This window comes from Phocoena sinus, chromosome 12 (genome assembly GCF_008692025.1).
Source record: "Phocoena sinus isolate mPhoSin1 chromosome 12, mPhoSin1.pri, whole genome shotgun sequence".
Taxonomy (NCBI): domain Eukaryota; kingdom Metazoa; phylum Chordata; class Mammalia; order Artiodactyla; family Phocoenidae; genus Phocoena; species Phocoena sinus.
In genome coordinates, this window is record NC_045774.1 from 20,542,366 (window position 1) to 20,560,061 (window position 17,696).

Genomic DNA, 17,696 nt, shown 5'->3' on the forward strand with positions numbered 1-17,696 from the left:
TGCATTTAATTTCTATAAATGTATAACTATCCTAAAATAAAAGTTCCTTCACACAAGGTAAAAATACACATAATAAAGTTACAGTATATTTTTCTGTACAAGAAAATAAGAAAAGCTAATTCTGGTTCATCCATATTACATTTTCAGTCTCACACAGTGCTGACTTACAAAACAATAAAGAAAAATGGTCAAGAATCATCCAGGTGACTTTTGACTGTGCTGCTGGATTCCACATGCACGCCTGCTTTCCATACTTTTCTGACTGGAATTCTATCTCATTCACAGAACAGAACAAAAAAAAAAGACAACTGAGGAGCTGGGGTAGGTCTGAGGATTCAACGACAAGAATGGGCCCTGTCTCCAAGCTCACAGACGAGAGCTCAGTTTCTCAAACAGGCAAAATGACCACTTGGGGAGATTGTTAAAATGCAGCAATAGACCACACTTTCGAAAACACTGATCTATAACACCTATCATAAATGCTGGGACAGATGAACACTTCTAGGGACCACTGCCTCTGATCCTGGCAGGGAAGTTGTGGGAGGAGCAGAGGAGAGGGCACCCAACCCCCACCTGGAAGGCAGGGAAGAATTCCTAGAAAAGGTTTACTTGACCAACCACTGGAGTGAGTTGGTTTTAATCCAATAGTAGAATGAACTTGAGGACACATCCTGCTTAGAGTGGGGAAGGCTCAGTACCAAGAACATTGACAGCTTCCGAAAGTAACTGAACACTGGGTACCAAGTACCAACCCCAGCAGCTGGAAACCAGCAGCACAGATGAGTCTAACTCGGGCCACTCCAGGACAGAGAAGGGGGCTTTGTTCATTGGAATTCAGTTACTGACGAAATATGCAAACAGGATTCCAGGCCTGATCGTATGCTGCAGGAAGCCATCCACAGTCATCTCCCTGGAAGAGCTTTTTCATGTGCTAATGGGTTTCTCAATTTTTGCCTACTTCAGTAGCAAAATATCACGTCATATTGATTCAGGTTGTTTGGCTTTGAGATTTCTTTGCTCTTTATGTTTTTGTCTCCTCTACATTCAGCCTGCCAAGAGGTGCATCTCATGATTAAGGAAACAGTCACTAAAATGAGGGCCTAAGGCACTTCACTGATGTCCCCACACTGCACACATGTGCAAACGTCCCTCGTCATCTATGTGCAGCCCGCAGACCACACAGTGGTCCTGAGCTGCTGGTGACCAGAATCATTTAGTTTAAAACCTGATTGAAAACACCCCAGCAATACAACAGAACCCAGAAAATAGCAGGTATTCTCTGAATCATTTATTTTGGGCTCTTTTTTTTTTCTTACTTCTCATTCTTAACCATGTGTGGCTGGGTTGAGGTTGACAGAAAACTGACCACTACTCCATGTAAGAAACAAAGATGAGAAATTTTAGAAAGTTACAGGGAAATCAATGCCTACTTTCTTCCTAATGCAAACCCAATAGGATAAGAATGGTTCGTCGTAAAACACCAGGCAAATATTACCTACTGGATGACTTCCAAATTATGGGAAGTAAATGTCAATTCTTTATTACAGTAATCAAGAGGGAGATTTACCTTCAGCACCATTCATTTTTATTTAGATTTTGTTACTTAGAGAAATTCTGCAGCATAAGGCCTAGCAACAAATTCGGTAAATACACAGAATGCAAATCTCAAGCACTTTTTAAAAATGGTGCTCTGTTCATTTAGCCACAGACAAATTCTCATCATAAAACATAGGATTCTTCTTGTAACAGCAAAAGAAGAGGGTAGGAAGGAGGTGGATGGATAAGGATCTAGTGAGAAAATGAGAACTGCTTCCTTAACCCATTTGCAAAATATCCGTAATTTCCCAGCTTAAAAATCCATCACTATGAAATCCACCATGTTTTTAAATGCATAGGAGCAAAGATAGAATGTAATCATTATTTTAAAGAATTCACATGGTCAGAGATAAAACATAGTAAGAATTTCATTTCATGATTTCTTTTCTCCTCCAAATGTCCCATAAATCACTGGCCCCACAAAAACTCACAAACTATACTTTTCCTTTGCCTGCTGTAACACTAGTTATTCAGAGTTGGACAATAAATATTTGTTAACAACTAACTAAACAATTCTCAGAGTACTGTCAGATACCAGACTGCATGGGTGGGTCGGAGTTATGTAGGGAGAAAAATGCATCTGCTGGGAAAAACTGTCAAATTTCTTCTGTCAAACACAGTCCAGGCGCTTCTAACACCATAAAGGGAGTTCTTGCCTAAGAGTTGAAGCAGAAGGTAAACACACAGAATCCAGGAGTCGAACAAGAAAACAGGCCAGGTCAAAAGCCTGGAGATTCATTCTGGCAGCAGGTTCCTAGCTAGGGGCGGGCTGGCTGGGACAGAAGAAAAGGGTCAGTGTTAGTATGACAGGAGGAGCTGTTTCTCAGAAGGCCAAGTGCATGGCTATCAGATGAGGCATTCCCATTGACGATATGCAAGTGACCTAGAAGAATCTGTGCAAGATGCCTATCTTACAACTGCTGTGTAGCCCAGCCTCTAACAGTATCTGGATCAATGGCGTTAAACTGAAATCTATCCTGTTTCCAGACCATTATGACGGTTTTCCTCTATTTGGAGAAATAGTCCTCTCTGCAGACTAAATAAAGCTTTTTACATAAGGCACCAAAAGGCAAACAGGTCACACAGTACAGAATCATATGGGAGGCTGTGTGCCCTTTCCCTTTGCTTGCTTTGCTTGCTTGCAAACAATAAAAACCTTTCTGAACAAATGAAAGTGAACTTTGAAACCAGCAAAACATTTCAGGCACCCTGCCACAAAGATATTCTCCAAGCAACTGCTGTATAGCTCTAAATTTCTTGCCACTTATAGGATGTGTGGTTAAATGAGCCCAGCAGAGAATTACAGCTTTGATGCTTTGATGTCAAAAATCACTAACAGATCTCGATCAAAGGGTGAGAAAAAACTGGCAAATTTTCGCTATGATGGTGCACGTGGGGCCTCATTCAAGCCAATGTTTTATCTTCATTTAATATCTACACTGTATTTTTTTTTTCTGTTATCAACTTAAAAACTCTTCTAACAGAAACAGCCAGCATTTATTGTAATCCTTCCTGCAATTTGCCAAGCACTGCGCAAGGGATTTTACACCTTTAAAGACTTAGAACAGCCCCATTATCTCCATTTTACAAGAGAGGAAACTGAGACTCAGGACGCGGAAGAGCTGGGACTCCACCGTGTAAGTCTAAGTCCAGAGCCTTTCTGCTAACGCTAACATGTTCCACAAATTACACAGAAAATGGGTTATTCTAAAAATAATGCTGGCGGGGGGTGGGGGGGGAGCGGGGAGCTTTCCTGGTGGCGCGGTGGTTGAGAGTCTGCCTGCCGATGCAGGGGACACGGGTTCGTGCCCCGGTCCGGGAAGATCCCACATGCCACGGAGCGGCTGGGCCCGTGAGCCATGGCCGCTGAGGCTGCGTGTCCGGAGCCTGTGCTCCGGGAGAGGCCACAACAGTGAGAGGCCTGCGTACCACAAAAAATAAAAATAATAATAATACTAATACTGGGGGACTTCCCTGGTGGTGCACTGGTTAAGAATCCGCCTGCCAATGCAGGCAACACAGGTTCGAGCCCTGGTCCGGGCAGATTCCACGGGAGCAACTAAGCCCGTGTGCCACACCTACTGAGCCCGCGCTCTGGACCCCATAAGCCACAACTAGTGAGCCCACGCGCCTAGAGCCCATGCTCCTCAACAAGAGAAGCCACCGCAATGAGAAGCCCGTGCAACGCAACGAAGAGTAGCCCCCGCTCGCGGCAACTAGAGAAAGCCCGTGTGCAGAAACGAAGACCCAACGGAGCCATAAATAAATAAATATTTTAAAAACTAATACTGGGAATCACCATCCCTATGAACATAAGTTATCAGGACATGAAAATGTAATAAAATAGTGAGGGCACCTAAGTAATTACCTGTCTTGAGGGCACCTAAATAATTACCAGCCTCAGCACAGTTTGGGATGATGACAGCTTCCACAGCCAAAAGAGAAAGTGAATATATAGAGTCCAAATCCAAAGACTCAACCTTCTGTCCCAGAGATCCAGAAATCACGCCTGTCTTTTAAGTTGGAAGTTAACCATCTTAAAACTCAAAATTCAAGTAAGTCATTCAAAATCTGCCATTTTGCATGAATTCCCTTCAGAATCAGTAGGGGTTTACAAGTCCGAGATCCAAACAACAGGGGGGAAAAGAAAAAAGGGCAATGTATGAAAAGGCAATCTATGGAAGAATTTGTCCAAAAGCCAAAACACATATGCAGAGAAGTTCAATTTCATACACACACATACAAAAATGCAAGTTCAGACAATTATTTACTACTTTTCATCTCTCTGCCCTTTGTGGATAGCAGTTTAACAGTAAAAACATATTGGCCCCAGAAGTTACCCAAATGAACTAAAATATATGTACACAGGTCATTATTTTTAATATTTTTTAAATGGGATGCACTATGATAGGATGGTTTCATCTTTAGTTTAAAAAGAAAAACTGTGCTTGTGGGAATTTAGATGTAAAGCTGTACATTTATATATTCATAGAAGAAAGTGTGGCAGGACAAACAAAACTAGTAACAGTGATCATAGAGGGGGAGAGGAACTGACAATTGGCCACTTTGTATAATTTTAATTTTGCGTTAAAATTTTTAAGAAGGAGGCTGATTATTTAAATATATTACTCAAAATTTAGCATCAAAATGTAATGCAATAAAATGCTTCATTAACTTGAGAACAACCCCACAGAGAGGGCCCCACTAATTCCCACCTAGCTCACAATCCAAGTTTCAATACTTTGCGGTTTAGACAGAAAGTTTTTGACCTGGGTTCCTTTAGCCCTGGACTAAAATTTCACTTTGTCACAATGGTAGGACTGGGCTATGACTCATCTTCCTCTGCCAAACAATTAAAGTTCTAGTTCAGCGGGAAAAAACTACTTGAGCCGCCAGTTCACTGAACTGTTCAAATCAAGGTCAAAATATTGGGGCAGGGGCAAAGGGAGTCACTGAGTCCAGATCCTATCTAATTCTCACACCAGTCCCTTCGGTGGCCCTCCAACCAAACCCTGAATTTGCAAATGATCAAAATAGAAAGCACCTGGTGCCCTCTAACTAGGGTCAAAGAACCCAAGTGAAACGTGAAACCAGGATCCGTGTCACAATCATACCTTTCAAGTAATGCCAAGGAAAAACACAAGTAAAAAGATGACAGAGTGCACAGCTTCAGCTTAAATATATTTTAAGTACCACACAAACATAATATTTAATTACCCATTCCTACACTGCAGGTAGCAGGCAAAGCTCTTTATCAACTGACTATATTTTTATAATTTTTACAGAACTTATTATTCCTTTTATTTACCTGGAACTCTTACTATTGCTTTGCAGGGTGCTTTAAAATATGTTACATCATTAATCCTGACCAAAATCCCCTCAGGGGTACGACTGGTTGCGAGACCAGTCTCAGAAGTTCAGTGTCTTACATAGTCGATAGTAGGGGGAACTGGGACCCAGGTCCCCCCCACCCAAACACTTCTTCGGTACCATGTTAATCACACTTCTCATTTCCCTCGCCCAAAATTCTTGTTTCAAACAAGTCACTCTGTCTACCCTTCGCCCAACTGAACATTTTTTTTTTCTCTCAAGCCTCTGCAAATTACATTCCACCTGGTCTGCCTAAGCACCAACTCATTTTCTTTATAAACATTAAGATCAGCTAAAAATTCACAAGCCCTGAGAAATTCTCCCAGACAAACCTCCCTGCACTCTGATACTCTAAATGACGTGTTCCTTTATTCTCATACAGTCAACAGGCGGGTGAGGCAGCCATTAATATCTGGCAAAGATAATCACACCCCTTCCTTTCAAACTAACTTTGGCACCAAGAACCTTTGGAGCAACCTCTCTGTAGTGTCCCCAACTGACCCCACCTCCACATTCACACACAGAGACACCTCAGCCCCTGATGAAATTCTTATTCCGACGTTCTCCACCTGCCTTGCTTCATGAAGACGCCAGCAACCAGGAGCCCTGTCTCTTCAGAGAGGTCTGCTCAGCGTGCCCTGAGCCAGCCTACTCCCCTGTGATCCCTTCCAAGAGCTTCTTCCTGATGACAGCTCATCTTCGGACGGGCCACCGTCTCATATAACGCACGCCCCTCCGTCAGCGCAAACCGGAAACGAGCAGGTCCAGCCCTCATCCAGCCTCGTGCTGCTCAGAGGAACCTGTTCGTCCAACCATTCCGCAAGCGGAGACGGAGACTCCGCTGCTAACAGGCATATGGGTTCGGTGCTGACGTACAGCACTGCCAAAGCTTCCTTCTTGCCCCTCTTCTGGAGCTTTCGGTCTGGTAGGGAACCAATAACTCTCCCCTGTGCGCCTCCATCTTGAATCCATGTCACAATCACTTGGATAGTTTCTTTAACATCTACAAAGTCAAGGCCTCGGTTTATTTATGTCAGGCTTCTGAGTGTGGGGTTCCAGCACACTGGTGATGCTAACGTGGAACCAAGGTTGAGAATATTTGAACCCGTTTATCTAAAAAGGAAACGGCTGCCACAGAGTCCTGTCAGCCCGACAAGAAAGCAGGCAAGATGGCAAGAAAAGCAAGGCCTCCCAGATGTGGCTTCCTGAGCAGGGCAATTTCTAGACCTAAATCATCTGTGCATTACTAGACGCCTACAACTCCAAATAATTTTTTATTTCAAACTTGCAAGCCTTTTTTTTTTTTTTTTAAACTTTGTTCTCCTTCAATTCGATTATTTGTAACATTTGGTCATTTGTACACAGATATCAAGATTAAGTAAAGGAAAAGTAAATATTTTAAAATATAAAGATTCTATATCAAAGATAGATAGATATAGATACTCAGATTTCAGCTTACTCAGTTTTCCCTTGTTATATCTCAACGGATAGCTGAGAGGCAAATGTGCTAAATTAGAGTTCCACATTTTAGAAGAGAGCAAAGAGCAAAAGGATGGTCAATTTCAAAAATAACACTGAAAGGCTAATTTTGAACAAATATGTACTTTAATTTATTCCATTTTATTCCATTTTATTACTTGTTGTAGTATTCCCCTTAGGTTCTGCAACAGTCATTTGAAACATCAACCCCTGTATGGTCAAGAGTTTAATGCAAAACACTTATGGTTTCACTCTTTCCAGCTTACTTGAGGTGTGTAAATAAAGGATTCACCCCAAAGTTTAATCTATTATGGAGACTGCTTTGAAGACCAAAAAAGGCCACTGTTGTAATGGAATATGCCATCCATAAACGTGTACTCTTTTTTATATCTTTGTAACAAGATCACTAAAGAGATCTACCCTGCAGATACAAGAAAATAGTAAGTTAATAACAGCCAATAAGAAGAGCGTCTAGGCCCTTGTAGAATCTGAAATTGTGTAATACTGATTTTCTATTTTTATTAAAATAGAATGCCCTGAAATATTTTTTTTAAAAATGCTTTCTATTTTCTTAAAGACTTTGGACTGATCACAGGGCAGGAAAGAATGCTATCTGAATGAACCAGAATTCATATTTAAAGCTGCACTCTACCCATTTAAAAGTTTGCTTAATATTTAAAGGTTTGTTTTTTTTTCTTCTAATTATCTTCTGATTTCAACCACTATAGTTACCTGAGACCCTCTGTAGCAGGACAGTAACACGCAGACTAGCAGACGAAGAAGACTATTCATGCCGGGGAAAGAAAGAGGATTGAGAGTCAAGAGATACCTTTGAAAGACCACAGGCTGCAATGCTACTCCTGCACGTGGGGTTTTAATTCAGTTCCTGATAGGTATTTTAATTCTCTGTTGAGACCACACTGATCTTTAAATAAGAGAGAAAAGTAACAGCCAAAAAAGAGAATTATAGCACACTGATTTCCTATTACACTTGGCCAAGAAACCAGATTTGCTAAGGAAATATGGGCTGCTCCAAGCATTCTAGTTGAAATGTGCTCCAGAGAGAGGATGCCTACCAGCATTTACCACATCATTCACATGGAGTTAGGAAGGAAAACATTAAGAGGGAAAGAGTAATTCCAAAGGAAAGAAAACCATTTTTTAAAAATTCTAACCAGCCTAAAAGTTGTCCCATAGTAACAATATTCAAGCATGATACGTAAGGTGAAATATTACACATCACTTGAGTTTTTTTTTTTTTCTTCAGAAAACTTAACGTGACCAGTACACAAATATACAGATTAAACAAGATACGGACATCTGAACCCATTAGAAAAACTAGGTCACCCTGGAAGTAAACTCCAGTGACAGTGACCAATCCAACGTGAAGTTCTGTGTCTGCACTTCTTCTGAACAAGACTGCCTTAAAGCAAAACTTCTCCATTTACACCCCCCTCAAAAGTACAAATGTCTGATCCTCCCCTTAATCAGCTCCGAACTATTTTTAAAAGTAAAATACATTTTTAGTCAGCACAGTAAGTCAAGCATAGTAAGCTATCATCATACAACAGCATAAAGGAAACTCTCTCTACAGGACAGTAAACAGTCAATACATAATAAACTAGTGTGAAAATACATGAAGTACATTTGTCTCAACAAAGGTATGGCCCCTTGAGTGCTTTTTCCTAAGAAGCCAAGAACTGGAAAACAATCGCATGCTGAAGCGAAGGATGAAACCCACAGCACTGGTATCGACTATTCAGAGTCTACAACAGATGTGGCGTCAGGAAGAATAGGCCGGGCTGTTCCCATCACCGGCTGGCCGTTACTTAACACACTGGGTTCAGTAAGTGACTGAGAGAGCCCTGTCTTTGCTGATATCCTCCTTTCATAACCTCACGGGCGGGAGGGCTGGGAGTCATGCAAGTTGACAAACTTACCTGGTAAATATTTGCTGGCCTGGCGAGCTACTTGCCATGGCAAATCAAATCTGCACTTTTTCCAACGAAATGCGGTGGCCGCCGGGCCACTCATCACCTACATTTGCTTAAGTGAGGAGGAAAAAGATGCAGAGGAAGTGGATTTTAACAAAAGCAGCCTGCGAACTGCACACTGGGATGTCCTGTTTTGGGGTGGCTTTTATTTTTCCCATGAGAGGATCTGACTAAACCTAACTGAATCTCCTCTAAATACCAGACAGGAAGTCACACTTCGCAGTTAGTGAAAATTCCTTACATCATTTTTTGTTGTTGTTTTTTTAATTGTCACAGCTAAGAGCCTTTGAATGTTTCTGATCTACTACAAAGAGATTATAACTTTGCTTCCTGTTTTTGACAGTGTCAGCTGGTAAAGGGCACCTCCACCCACCTCCTTACCCCACTATGAATATAAACAGAGGCGTTTGCCCTGAGTATACAACTGGGCTGAAGAGTTTCGTTACATATTAACTACACTTCAAAGAATAAATCAGACTTGTTATTTCACTTTAATATGCATATATACCTTGGGAAAAGTGAAACTCAAAAGGATTTCTTCTTCATTCCTTAGAGATTGCTACTATGGAAAAAATAAACTCAACCACACAGAATACTAAGATGAGAGGTAACAGTTTTGATTCATATTTTCCAGCCTATTCTATCTTGTGTATTTGCCTTGCTCTTTTGCTATATCATTTATGCAGATGTCATCCACACACATACAACAAGCAAGGAAAATCATTACCCACATTGCCTCATCTGCTTTCTTATTCCTGTTTAACTCTTTTTTCTCTCCTGCTTTGAAATAGAAACTTTCTAGTTATAAGCAAAGATTTTCATAACATATGTACCCTTGTCAGGATACACACAGATTTAAAGCAGAAGGCATCTCTCTTCCTGCTACTGGCTGAGATACAGAAAAGAGAACCAGTCAGTACTTGCCCCACTCTCCTCCTCCGGTATTTTTCTAGACTAGAAGACATATGAATGGCAAAATACTCTCTCTAAGCCTCAATCTCCAAATCTGTAAAATGGGAGTAGGGATTGTTGTGAAGACAGAGACAATGAAAAGCACAGTGATACAGATTATAGCACATAGTCAAAGCCCAATTCTTCTTTTTTTTGTAACAGCTTTGTTGAGATATAATTCACATAGTATGCAATTAACACATTTAAGGTGTATAATTCAGTGGTTATTAGTGTATTTTCAGAGTTGTGTTTCCATCACCACAGTCAATTTTAGAACATTTTCATCACCCCAAAAAGCACTCACTCTTCATTTTCTCTCCCTACCCGCCAGCGTTAGTCAACCATGAAAATTTAATTTCAGTCTCTATAGATTTGCCTGTCCTGAGCACATCATATAACTGAAATCGTAGAATATGCGGTCTTTTATGACTGACTTCTTTCACTTAGCATAATGTTTCCAAAGTTTCATTCATGTTGTAGTATGTCAGTATGTCATTTCTTTTTAGGCTGACTAATCTTGCATTGAGTGAATATGCTACATTTTATTTATTCATTTATCAGTTGATGGACATTTGGGTTGTTTCTACCTTTTGGCTAATATGAATAATGCCACTATGAGCATTCATGTACAAGTTTTTATGTTGACCTATGTTTTCATTTCTCTGGAGTATATATACCCAGGAGTAGCATTGCTGGATCATATAATAACTGTGGTTAACCTTTGGAAAAACTGCCGAAGTGTCTGCACCATCTTACATTCCCACTAGCAATTCATGAAGGTTCTAATTCTCTCCATCCTCACCAACTCATATTGTTATCTGTTTTTTTTTATTATGGCCACCCCAGTAGGTATGAAGTGACATCGCATTGTGGTTTGATATACATTTCCCTGATGGTTATCAAAGCCCAGTTTGCATCAGTATCCCCAAAATGTCTCCGTTTATATAGGCAGGGCTAAATACTCAAAATACACAACAACCAGTAAGACATGGGTACCACTTAATCAGAATGGACACTGGCTACAGTGCTGAAGCAAGATCTTGAAGGTGTCTAGCTTTACCAGTGGCAATTTTCCAATAGGTGTGAAAGAATTTCAACATTTTAATCTGGTATAATATACCCGCTAAATACTGCTGCCCTTGAGATTATATCTCTAGCAAGAGGCTGCTAAAAGCAGTTGGCTCTTCTTCCCCTACCCAAGGGCTGCTTATGAAAACTTACAAGACAAATAAATTCTCAATGAAAATATGACACTTTAATAATTTATAAATCAGTGGTTTCCACCTGTCTTTCTGTATTTGTCTTCTTCCTAAATAGAAACAGTCTCAATTAAAGCAGCCTTTTATAAGTGAATAACCATAATTATTTACAGGAAGAAATTTTAGACCAGATTTAATTTAAGATTGAGGATATAGCAAAATTTTAAGGAAGACAAGAGGGACAAGTCAGGATCTAGACACTAGCAACATTTTCCCCTTTTCTCTAAAAAATGTGATATTGGGAGAAGGATAGTAACTATTCTAATTCAAAGGGATTATCCAATAAAATTCAAAGAGATTATCTAATTTGAAATTCAAAAAATCTAATCCAATCTAACTCATATTAACATATTTTCTAATTCAAAGGGAACTCAATCTAATTTAGAGGGATTATCATTTTTTCAGACCCCCCCACTGTGTTTGAACAAATTCATGTACAATAATGCTAATTATCTCTTTCCTAAAACATTCTATTTTAGGATTTAAATTTTTTAATCCCTTAAAAAAATTAAATAGAATAAAATCTACATAAAGCATAGGAAAGAAAATACAAAAAGGCTACACGCTTTAAAAAATAACTTTTTCAATCTACAAACAATAAATGCTAGAGAAGGTATGGAGAAAAGGGAACCCTCTTGCATGTACTGTTGGTGGGAATGTAAACTGATACAGCCACTATGAAGAACAGTAGGGAGGTTCCTCAAAAAACTAAAAACAGAACTACCATATGACCCAGCAATCCCACTACTGAGCATATACCCTGAGAAAACCATAATTCAAAAAGAGTCATGTACCACAATGTTCATTGTAGCTCTATTTACAATAGCTAGGACATGGAAGCAACCTAAGTGTCTATCAACAGATGAATGGATAAAGAAGATGTGGCACATATATACAATGGAATATTACTCAGCCATAAAAAGAAAAAAAATTGAGTTATTTGTATTGAGGTGGATGGACCTAGAGACTGTCGTACAGAGTGAAGTAAGTCAGAAAGAGAAAAACAAATACCGTATGCTAACACATATATATGGAATCTAAAAAAAAAAAAATGGTTCTGAAGAACCTAGGGGCAGGACAGGAATAAAGATTCAGACATAGAGAATGGACTTGAGGACACAGGGAGGCGGAAGGGTAAGCTGGGACGAAGTGAGAGAGTGGCATGGACATATATACACCACCAAACGTAAAATCCATAGCTAGTGGGAAGCAGCTACATAGCACAGGGAGATCGGCTCGGTGCTTTGTGACCACCTAGAGGGGCGGGATAGGGAGGGTGGAAGGGAGATGCAAGAGGGTGGGGATATGGGGATATATGTATATGCATAGCTGATTCACTTCGTTATACAGCAGAAACTAACACACCAGTTTAAAGCAATTATACTCCAATAAAGACATTAAAAAAGAAAAATAACTTTTTCCCTTATTTTTCAATATAAGGCCTGAGGCCTTACAAGATGTATTAATAATGATCATTCATCTTCTAAGAAAGTTTCCATGTCCCAAGGCTGCACTGTATAGTCCATTGTTTCCGTTATTTCTTGGCATACAGCTGACCTTGAAACTGACCGCTGAACCTTCCTATGTCAAAGAGAACTTTCCACTGTGGGAAATTTCTAAAACATTCATATTAAGCTAAGTGGAAATGTCATCATAGTTCAGGAGCAAATATGGTCTGTATCACCCAGTACAATTTCTAAACTAGATTCTACACAGGAAAGGCAAACCACGGAACAAAAACAAGTACCAAGCCTACAATGGAGTTTCTGCAAACACTGGACGTGAAGAAAATCAGAAGCAACAATCAGTTTATCAAAGTTATCTGAAAGTTCTTCCAAAAAGATCTAAAAGAAGCGCACTTTTAAAAACTACTCTGTAACGTCTATCCACTGACCCCTTCTTCTGCTAGATTACACGGTGGCCTCATTTCTAGTTCTTGTGAAATCAATAGACCATTTAAGTTGCAAGTATCTGTCTAGGGTATGCACTTTCTTATTCAATCTGGTGTTGACAGCAGTAATCAAATTTTGTACATACCACTAGCTCTATTATAGCTCAACAGCAACTGGCTGCCAGCCTAGGTTTACTCTCATCCAAAAGGAAAGAAAGGAGTGGACTGCAGAATTACAGAACAAATCAGCTGAAACTACAGGAGGTGGTGTGAAAGTGAGAGAGTGAAGCAGAGGCATTCAAGACTAATCCTTCCACTGGGGAGACATAACACCGGGCACATCGGCACAGCCAAGCCCAGGTCAGCCAACCCTGACCATTAAAGGCAGACATTTTCTTCATTCCCTCTATTATCTGCAAACCCTCTGGGCTTTGAACATCGTATTACAACTGTCCGTCCTAACTACTGAACCTACACCTAAACCTGCAGAGCAGCAGACAAAAGCCAGAGATAAACCACACCCTCCAACACCGGAGAAACCAAATGTGACGGAATACAAGTTACAACACTTCCCATGAACTGTCCAGACACAACTGGCTTCATGTTGTAACTCTTCTGTATGCACATAAGCTGGGATCAAGCCTTTTTCTCGGATCAAAATGTTCTCAATTCATCTTCTGTAAAAACAAGGTTGGCCTTTAAAAAAAAATTGGGAAGGGGGTAGAGACCTGACTTTGAAAGTCTACTCCACTTGCATTTTTAGAGTTCAAAATCTCTAAGAAAACCATATTCCTGCTAACAGATATTCTCTACTTAGAGGGAGCATGGATGACACCATTCCTTGGTTTGACAAGCAACTTTCTCCCTCATTTTTTAAAACCTGAAATAATTTTAGATTTACCCAAAAAATTGTAAAAGTAGTACACAGAGTTTTCATATTCCCTTCACCCAGCTTCCCCAAATGTTATCATCTTACATAACCAGAGTACCATTATCGAAACCAAAACATTAGCACTGATGCAGTACAATGAACTACTCTAGAGATCTTATTCAAATTTCTCCAATTGTTCCCTTTTTCTGGTTCATGATTCAGTCTCAGATCCTGCACACAAGCAACACCTCAAAAATGCATCCTTTCATTCACTATCTAATGCATGTTTCTGATCCCCCCCAAAAGACCTGTTTTCCTTCATGTGGATGAGGTAGTTTCATCATCAACCATTGAGTCTTCCAGGCGATAAATGTTTTTCTCCTCCACAATGCTCTTCATACCTAATCTGTGAGTCTTATCTCGTAAGCACAGGTCAAATAGAGTTTCACGGTCCCTTGTCCAGAACCCTTAGACCAGATGTGTTGCCAAATCAGAACTTTTCCCATCTGAGAAAAGTTACACTGTACATAGGCTATACATTACATTAAAACAAAAACAGCGAGATCCAGGGCAAGTTCCCCAGTCAAACACACTAATACTTCTGCAGTAAATACGTGTATTTTATGAGGTAAGTGGGATAAGTAAAGATTTTAAAAGCATCCCAACACTTCAGGTCCAATTTTGCCACAAATGAGCTCGGGTCAAGCTCGGGTTTTACTATCAAATGAATTACAAAGACAATACCGTTCAGTCTTTAGAGCTCTTTTTAGCTATTACAACTGCAAATGAGGGAGTGTAGACCTGTACCTACGAAATCCGTGGCCTCATGCATCTCCCACCCACCTTCACACCACATCCTCTTTCACCTCCAATGTTGCCTCTGCCTCCAGGCTCTCTTTACTCCAATTCACCCTCCCACAGAGCCTCCAGATAGATCTTTCTAAAGTACTTGCAACTCTCTAGCTTCAAAATCCTTAAAGATTTCCCATGCAAGGAAGGAGGTTGGAGTCTAATCTTCTACATGAAGTTCACAAGGCTTCCACCAACTGAGCCACCTCCTCTCACTGTAACAGTGCTACACCCAAGAAGAATACAAAAATGAAAAAGGCATAGTCTCTGTCCTCAAGAAGCTGCCATTTAATTCGATCTCTTGAATATTTTCACCTAAGTAAAAATATAGAATATAGCTTCTCCAATCATCCAAGAACGTATTGGGATTTTTTTTTTAACTCATTCTTTTCTAGCTAAGAAATTCTACCTTAGTTCTTGATCACATTAAAGATTACTAACGGGCTTCCCTGGTGGCGCAGTGGTTGGGAGTCCGCCTGCCGATGCAGGGGACACGGGTTCGTGCCCCGGTCTGAGAAGATCCCACATGCCGCGGAGCGGCTGGGCCCGTGAGCCATGGCCGCTGAGCCTGCGCGTCCGGAGCCTGTCCTCCGCAACGGGAGAGGCCACAGCAGTGAGAGGCCCGCGTAACGCATAAAAAAAAAAAAAAAAAAAAAAAAAAGATTACTAACAAAATCCAACATGTTGGCATGAAAAAGATTTTTCACATGATTCTAACAACACATGTCTAAAAATACTTGCTATGCTACTGTTGCAATCACAAAGAGCAAAAGCCAGGAAAACTTTTCTAAAAACAAGCAAACCCAAAAAAGTAACATCAAAGATGGTATTTAATGGGCTGAATGATTTCTCATGAGATTGTTTTTCCAAAGCACAAAGATATAAATAAAGTCTGAAACCATGCCTTTGTTTCCATATTAGTATACTAATGGAATCGAATGACATTATAACCAAGAAAATTATGTTAGAGAGAGCTACACAAAAATCCCCACCATCAAAGAGTTTAGAATTTATCCCAACCACACAAAGGCTGATCTCCAATGCAGACATTAAGGAACATGCCAGTGAAAGAGGAAAGAAATCATATTTTCAGTATTTTAGTTTTGTTTTCTAAGGTGCAAAGACACTTACTTGGAATGATGAATTAAAAGAAAAGTTCCTAGACATTGCTTTTCAAGGTAAAATTATAACCTTTCTTACAATTATCTCAGGAAAAGGGCACAAAAGCAGTGAGAGTAAGAGTTAAAGAACTCCACCACCAAATCCCATAATGAGGGGGGTAGAGAGAGGTAGTAGGTATACCCATGCTCTTCCTGTACACACCAAGAGAGGGGAGGAGGGTTCCCTCCCAGGGTGGCCCTCCTCTCACAACAGAGTGTGTGAGTGTGTGTGTGTGTGTGTGTGTGCACGCGTGCACACATGGCAGGTTTCTCACTGGCAGTGTTGCTTCCAAACAGAAGTGACAACTGCCTGGAACCGACAGAGGTGAGGTATCCGGTGGCGGACAGCAATCGTGGTAGAACAGGCCAACGCTGCACGGATGCCAAGTGATGCCACTGCTCTGTAAAAGCCAGGATCCAATCTGCCAGGGCCCTGGAACCCTGCAGTGCCGACTGCTTAAGACAGGGGTCCCTGGGACAGCCACTCAGGTAGCAAACACCTCACTCTAGCAGAAGGAAGGAAGGTTATCACCATGGTTCTTCAGGGAGCAGGAATAGTTGTTTAAGGACATCAAAAGAGATGAATAAAACTCAGATGCTTTACAAAGAAAGAGAATTTTAAAAACATTACCAAAAAGGAAAGAGAAAGGGAGTAATTTTCCTGAATTTTCTAAATGTTCTGTTTTTATCAATCAGGTGAAAAATAAGTGTTGTCATTTCTCATTTACCTTTGTATTGTCATCCTTTAGCATGGAGCCTGGAACATTGTAAGGACTTAATGAGCATTTACTGAAAGAAGAGACACGAGCTGATGTGGAAGACATCAGAGTGAAAGTAAGAGTGGACCAAGACAGTGAGAGGAACCCTGGGCATCTCTCACACCCAAAGAGCTTACACAAGTCCGCCTGATGCAGAAAGGAGGTGCCACGGTCTATGTTACAAGCAAAATCAAAACTAGCAGCTCTGGGGACTTCCCTGGTGGCACAGTGGTTAAGAACCCGCCTGCCAATGCAGGGGACACAGGTTCAAGCCCTGGTCTGGGAAGATCCCACATGCCGCGGAACAACTAAGTCCACGTGCCACAACTACTGAGCCTGTGCTCTAGAGCCCAAGAGCCACAACTACTGAGCCCACATGCCACAACTACTGAAGCCCATGCACCTAGAGCCCATGCTCCGCAACAAAGAGCAGCCACTGCAATGAGAAGCCCAAGCACCGCAATGAAGAGTAGCCCATGCTCGCCGCAACTAGAGAAAGCCCACGCGCAGCAACAAAAGCCCAGCACAGCCAAAAATAAATTAATTAATTAGATTAAAAAATAGGAATTCTGGGGCAGACCGCAGCATTGCAGAAAGGGACTAGGGAGCTGTGACCAAGCAAGAAGGGTGCTTGTGGGAATGTAAAAGAAGGATTAATTTGGAAATGGAAGTGCTGTAAAAGTAGAGGCAATCTCATTGGCAAACTGCAGGGCTGTGGAGCAAAGATCAGCCAGTGAGTTTTCTTTAAGTACATCTGCTGCCATTGTGAGAGAAACTTCTCTGGTTCCTAGAAGGTTCCAGAACACTCAAGCTTCATGGGAAGGTGTGAAGAAAAGAAACATGGGGACTATTCTTTGCTGTTAGCAGTAAAAACATCTAGTGGGAAAACTGACCTAAGAGTCCCATAGGGCACAACAGCCTATGAATCCAGATGTGCCATCCATAACACTTTGTTCCTTGGTCCCCTGCAGTGACAATCTCAATTCAATGTTTCCTGTGGAGCTCTTAAGCCCTTATG

At 40.8% G+C, this 17,696-nt stretch overlaps 1 protein-coding gene across 3 annotated transcripts in view; it reads right to left on the reverse strand.

Annotated features, from left to right (window-relative positions):
- The window catches only part of UTRN (utrophin), a 561,071-nt gene that overhangs the window by 435,791 nt on the left and 107,584 nt on the right, over positions 1 to 17,696 (reverse strand). The window contains exon 1 of one of the 3 annotated variants that reach the window (XM_032650819.1): positions 8,886 to 8,980. The exons of the other annotated variants lie outside the window; for them this stretch is intronic. Within the exon in view, the coding sequence (XP_032506710.1) occupies positions 8,886 to 8,979 (94 nt within the window). The 5' untranslated portion in view covers position 8,980. Of the gene's footprint in view, positions 1 to 8,885; positions 8,981 to 17,696 lie in introns of those variants that run through there. 3 annotated transcript variants of the gene reach the window in all.